A 6,426-nucleotide genomic window follows, 5' to 3' on the forward strand; every position below is an offset into this window, starting at 1 on the left:
AATGGTTCCAGCAGTTCCACAAGAGATCTACGTTATCAACATAACAGTGCAAAAATAGTTTATATACTACAATAATGGCACTGAGACTAAGTTCTCCCAAATTACTTATCAGTAATTTGTGTAACTAGCCTAAACAAACCCAAATTTGGTATGCAAATTATACTAATATAAATGCTTGAGCCTTTGTTTCGCTACTTTACAAGTTAGCGTGTTTAAGCATGTTGCTACTGTATGCTAGCCACTTGCTAACCCCCAAGTCTGTGTTATGTTACTAGCCTATCCAAAATTGGTAAGCATATTATACTAATGATCTCTCACGGAAGTAGATGTGGAGCTCATTTTGTTTTGCTAGTTTACAAGTTAACATTTTTAGCATGTTTGCTTGCTGCCCACCTAATACCTACTAACCTCCAAGTATTAATATTCTGGTCGCAGTTAGAGGTAAGTCTATGTGATTTTATTGTCTGTCAGGCGAAAAATCTGGACAGTTAGAAAAATAATGCCACATCTCAACAAGATTTGAGGTATATCAGCCTTAGCAAACATCGCTAATAACCAACTGCAGTCTGAAATGTGACAGAAAACAAACAAACTTCCACCACCTAATTTTTGAATAAAAGTTCATCAATATAACAGGAAATGGTAGGAATAGAAAAATAGTTTTTTTATTCTGCAAAAGCTGCAGATTTATTGTTAGTTATTTGCATTACTAGCCTAAACAAAACCTAAAATCGATAACAATCTCTCACATATGTTGATTTGGAGCTAATTTGTTTTGCTAGATTACAAGTTAGCATGTTTTAGCATGTTGATATTCGTTTGCTAGCCACCTAACAAGTAACCTCCAAGTATTGATAGTCTGGTCTATGTGATTTTATCTCCAATTTTATTGTAAATCAGGTGAAAATTTGAAGTCTGGATACTTCGAAAAATAATAGCACACCTCAACAAGCTGCATACATTGAGGGATCAGCCTTAGCAAACATTGCTAATAACAAACTGCAGTGAGTCTGCAAAGTGACAAGTCTCGCAAACAAACAAACTTTCCACCACCTACTTTTTCAATAAAAGTTCTCACAGTGCCTCCATCAACACTTCAGAAATCCTCTTTTCCTGTCATAGGCTCATAACTGCATGTAATGATCTCCTGAACAACAATGGTCCCCCTCCTTCTCACCCCGTCTCTTTGACAGCCCACAATCACATCATTCTATAATATTCTAATTGAGCGCAGCCTCTTCATTAAGCAAAGATGAATATTCAATGGCAAATATCCAAAGTGTCCCCAGGCTCAGCGTGAGGCTGGGCCTCAATAGCCGTCCATCCAATTCAGATTAAATTAGGGGACATAATAGTTCCCCTGTCTGCCTGTTAACTCCTTCCTTTAAGCAGAGTTACAGATGACAAACAAATCTCAAAAGGGACTAGAAGAGTGCTATTAGCACTATCATCACATCTATTAGCACATGCTAAGTGCTCGTGTTTTAAACTTTCTACTTCCGAATTTACCAAACTCTGATCTTAGATGTCTATAGAGCAGGATGTTGATTAATCAGCCTGTTCGATACATCACTATGCTGCTAATGATAAACATTCACATTTAATAGAGCGCTCAGTCATTTTTCCCTCATTAAAGAAGTTTTACATGAACAACTTAGTATTTTTGAAAATCATGTACACTATGAGATGAAGACAAATGTTATATCAGTAGCCCGAAAAGCAGCTATCTTTAAGGAGGAGGTGGTCGCCTCATGGGGGCAGCCATTTTGAAATCACATGACCAGCTGAATACAACTCACTTTATCTTGGGAATTTCCTAAAATTGGACACGTTTGCTCACAGAATAAATGAATCATTCATGTCCCACTGCAAATATCACATTTATGCAATGGCATCAGTAACTGTAAACTTTTGTGTGATTCTACATCCACACCACTAGGTGTCAGTGTGAGTTCAAGATGACCACCAGCACAGTTGGTGCAACGCTACCAGAAAATGACCTTTACGCCAATTAAAAATTAAAGTTCATGATAAAAACCTGTCTAGCTAAATTTCGTAAACGTTCAACCAACGAAAACAGTCAATTATCTTTTTTGTTGATAATCTTTTTTGTTGATAATCTTTTTTGTTGATAATTTTGTTGACTGCTAGCGCAGTCATTTTTTTCTTTACACATTGGCTGCGTCCGAAATCGCATACTCTCTTGAATAGGTACTTGTTTTAAATAAGTACTTACTTTTTGAGCGCTAAAAAAGTATGTTCTATATAGTATGATTATGAGTAGTATGAGTAAATCCGGACGTACTACATCGGCCATGTTGTCACTGTCATGTGACCTACCAGCGTCACTTACGGTGATTCACTGCTCTTCATAAATCCTCTCCTGTGGCCTCATGGGATATTAAAGTGTCCATCATATGCACACTTCAGAATCTCACCAGAAGTAGTAGGTCATCTGGGTATATTTTGCCAGTACTGTGAATTCAGACTTCTTTTGTAACGTAATGTTTTTGACCTACTATATAGTAGGGAAGTATGCGATTTCAGACGCAGCCATTATCTTCCAAACATCGAACAATTATGAGATAAATATCCTAGTAGAAATATCTGACTTTGAATGAAATGCAAGATGAGTGCTGCCATTCGCGAATACCCCAAGGATATAACGTTACGCAATGCCAGATCAAAATGGGATGTAATTGTGCACATTAGTAAATTATACATCACCTCTAGGCATTAGAGGAAATTTGGCTCTTTAACCATAAAATTGGGCAGTCTGGCCCTCTTACTGAAGATTATCCATCTTATTATCTCCATTATATCAACAATGTCACCCTATGACTTATGTAGAGGAAGCAGTGCTGAATAGTGTAGTGAGGCCGTACTTTAGTAGCCTTTTCCTCATAATCAAAATAAGAGGTGGAATTTGTAATATGTAGTGGTAATCATAATCTCAAATATGAAAATTTCCTTTACAACCTCAAAATGTTCGGTTTCCACACTAATAACACCTCTTCTGGTCCCAAAAATGGTATTAGAAGTCAAGTGGCAGTGATGGTTAATGTAAAATACCTTCAAAAATAAGCAGAATTAATACCGAACCACTATTGATTCAACATGTTTTCTATACAGTAAAAGTAGACATGGGGAGAAAAATGGCCTTCATTGATGTGAACTGTGTGGTGCATTAGCAGGCTGTGAGGTTAGCATCACATTCAACATGGCCATTGCATCACAAAGACCCATTCACACAGAGCCAGCGTGAATAGCTGTTTTTTCAATGGCGTGCCAGAATATCGGGGGGTCTTTTGGAGAACATCCATGAGTTTCCACCTTCTGCTGCCTCCGAATCTAAAACTCCCATCCGCCTGACAGATCTGCTTTTCTAGATGACAAATAGTTGCTCTGTTCCTATAGGTTTATAATTCTGTAGCTCTTAAAAATATAGTCATTAAAACTAAAGCAGATGTCGGATGACAGCTCTGACAAATGGGCCGTATCTGAGGTTATATGGCTCCCTGAGGAGAGATTTTAAAGTTCAAACTTGCTCGTATTTACTTTGACTGCTTTGCTGTTCCCTGCAAACAAGATGCAGCATCAAAGAAGAAGAAAAATGACTGAAAAATGGCACTGAATGTCGCCTCATCATTTCACGTGTTATTCTTCAATTAGGGACACTTATGACGACCTAAAAGCTGATTAACTTCTTCAAACCTGATCAACAAGAAGTGTATTTTGGTATATTGTATAGTGATATTTTAATATTATGTACTGTATATATACTATTAAAATACGTATTAATATTTTGACTTATTATTTTAGTTTAAATTTGAGTAATTTTGTTATGTGCTTATACCTTAATATTATTTTAATTCAGTTAGTTGCCAAAACAACATTTATTTTCATGCAAGTTTTTCATGTTTTTTTAACTAAACTAATATTTATATTTTATTTCAGCTGTATTTTAATTAACGAAAACTATTTTGAATAGTTTTAGCTAATGATAATATTGATGTTGTGTGTGATGGTAATGAAATTTTACTCTTTTTTTTTGGAGGAAAAGTTATATGCCATGGAGTACATTTACACGACAATGATGTACTAAAAACAACAAATTCCTTCGTGTTTTTCGCGTACAGACGACGACGTTGTCAAAACGGTCCCCGTTCACAAGGATCAGCGAAAACTACTAAAAATGCTGCTAACTACTAAAAATTACTCATGCCAATAGCTAAACCTATCCTTAACCCATGTAGTTACCTTATATTACCCAGTATTTTCTCAGGTAAGTGCACAGTATGTCTTTGTATGTCAATAGTAACAGTATGTCAATATCTTTGTGTAAGATAAAATCAAAAAAGGTATTTTTTCTTTAGAATTATCCTTGGAGACAAAAAAAAAGTTGCCCTAATTATCTGATTAAAGAATCACCCATACAGTATGAGTAATTACATTTTGAAGCGCTTAAAAAGGCTTGTTGAAAATAGGAGGAATTTACTCAAACCCACTAACACCACAACAAAACACCCAACAAATATCATCAAGCTAAGATATAGTAGTGAAGGCTGCCATTTTGTATTGTGACTCACACGAGCACAGGAAGTGAACCAATGGGACTGAGTCTACACAACAATGCATTTTATTAATCTGCATTCATCTGACCGATATGACAACTAGATTGTACAAGACCAATCATACACCCACCCTTAATGCTGTTCTCCCTGAAAATGGTGACTCATCAGGCCCTTATGAGAATAATAAGTCAAGTTCCCTGTATATAGGCTACTGCAGCAATGTTACCCCCCTGTATGATTCATTCTTTTGAGGGTAGGATACTAATGACCTCTGCGTTTGAATTTGCTTCTGTTTGTACACGAAGCTTGTGTGCTTGTGTCAGGAACAGTAGGGGAGGTGCAAACAGCACTGGCATTTCACAAACTGACGCGAAGATTTCGGATAAACGGTGACCACTGCAACATGCTGATGGTGCATTTCAACAATGAAGACGGTGTCCTTTTGTTTTGGAAGCTGAGATGATGATGATGATGGTGATGATGATGGTGATGTGGATGATGTGCGATGGACCTAAATGTTAGATGTTTTCCACCATATGCACCTGTTGGAAACGCACCGCTCGTATCGCCCCCTGTCGGTCAGTCGAGCATCTTCAACATCAGCAGTGTGTGTGTGTGTGTGTGTGTGTGTGTACTACTGTAACATCACCTTAGTATTCAACAGTCGTGCAGACAGATTTTACACAAGCAATTCAATACAATTCATAGTAATACCCTGGTGAAAGTACCAGTATTACATGTATAAAACAGGTTACGAATTTCTCCACACTCAACATGCCTTTTTATATGCATAGTTTCATATGACAGTGTGTCATTTGCCTTTTCAAATCATTAAATGACACATAAAACACTTGAAATCAGTCGCTGACTAATAGTTTAATGTGTATGTTTACATCAAGAATGATAAATAAACATATTTTCAACTCACCCACTCCGATTTTCTCGTCCTCGGTCGGTGTCCACATGATCCCGGTAAAATAACCAAGATATCAGAAGAGTTTCGGTTAAATGTCATGTACGATGACACATTAAAGTTCAGGCAGAAGCTCAGACGTGTTTATCTCACAGCAGTGTGTTTCATAAAACAAACGACATATTTCACACGTCAGCTCAGGTTTCCCACCCGCGCGCCTGGATCTCCCGTTATGGATGCGACGGCAGCAACATCTGAGGATGGAGACGATCATTTATTTATTTCATTGACTCGGTCAGTCGTGATTTAGCTCTGGAATCCGACAAAACAGCGCGAGGACAAACTAACCTTAAGGGTTTCTCGAGTCGTGCGCGCGCGTGGTGTTCTTCTACGCCTAATCGATACGGTTTTCCGTGATTTTCCGGTGTGAACGAGAGACTCTTCATCGCCGGTGCTGCGCCATCTTCATCTCTCCGTCCGTCCGTCCGTCCGCCGTCACATGACGCAGATTGTCGCTCAAACGGGACACGCGCTTTACAGTAGCAGTAAACGCTCGACAGAGCGCGCGCTGGATTATTATTGACTCATGTTTGAGTTTTTAGTATGGTCGATTTTTTAAACACTTGACAGGCACTTCACATTAGTTTTCGTGTTACAATTAGGCACAATACTAAACAATGTGTAGGCTACCAGCGTCTTTCAACTAAAATAATTATTCTGTAGAATTATAGCCTAATAAATTAATTTGTATTTTCGATTTCTCAACTGTGTACGACGATTTCACAATCTTTCTGGCGTTTGGTTTTGTTATTTAGTTAAATTATTGTTGTTTTTACCTCAGTTTTATTCAGAATGACTCACACAGCACTGCAGCTGAACGGTTATTTTCAAACGCGCGTGAGTTCGGATGACGTGTTCTGTATGAACGGAAGTTGTAAG

At 37.8% G+C, this 6,426-nt stretch overlaps 1 protein-coding gene across 12 annotated transcripts in view; it reads right to left on the reverse strand.

Moving 5' to 3' along the window:
• Positions 1-6,076, reverse strand: part of dock3 (dedicator of cytokinesis 3) — a 229,095-nt gene extending 223,019 nt beyond the window's left edge. For 2 of the 12 annotated variants that reach the window (XR_008807959.1, XM_056260593.1), the window contains exon 1: positions 5,503-6,076. Coding sequence is in view for 11 of the 12 variants with exons in the window: in XM_056260593.1 (XP_056116568.1) it covers positions 5,503-5,539 (37 nt within the window). In the remaining variant the exon portion in view is untranslated. The remainder of the gene's footprint in view (positions 1-5,502) is intronic. The other 10 variants (XM_056260587.1, XM_056260585.1, XM_056260586.1 and 7 more) reach the window with 7 other exon arrangements.
• Between the last annotated feature and the right edge of the window lie 350 nt (positions 6,077-6,426).

The sequence above is a fragment of the Rhinichthys klamathensis genome, unplaced genomic scaffold, assembly GCF_029890125.1.
Source record: "Rhinichthys klamathensis goyatoka isolate OS25496 unplaced genomic scaffold, OSU_Roscu_1.1 h1tg000009l_1, whole genome shotgun sequence".
NCBI classification, from domain to species: Eukaryota; Metazoa; Chordata; class Actinopteri; order Cypriniformes; family Leuciscidae; genus Rhinichthys; species Rhinichthys klamathensis.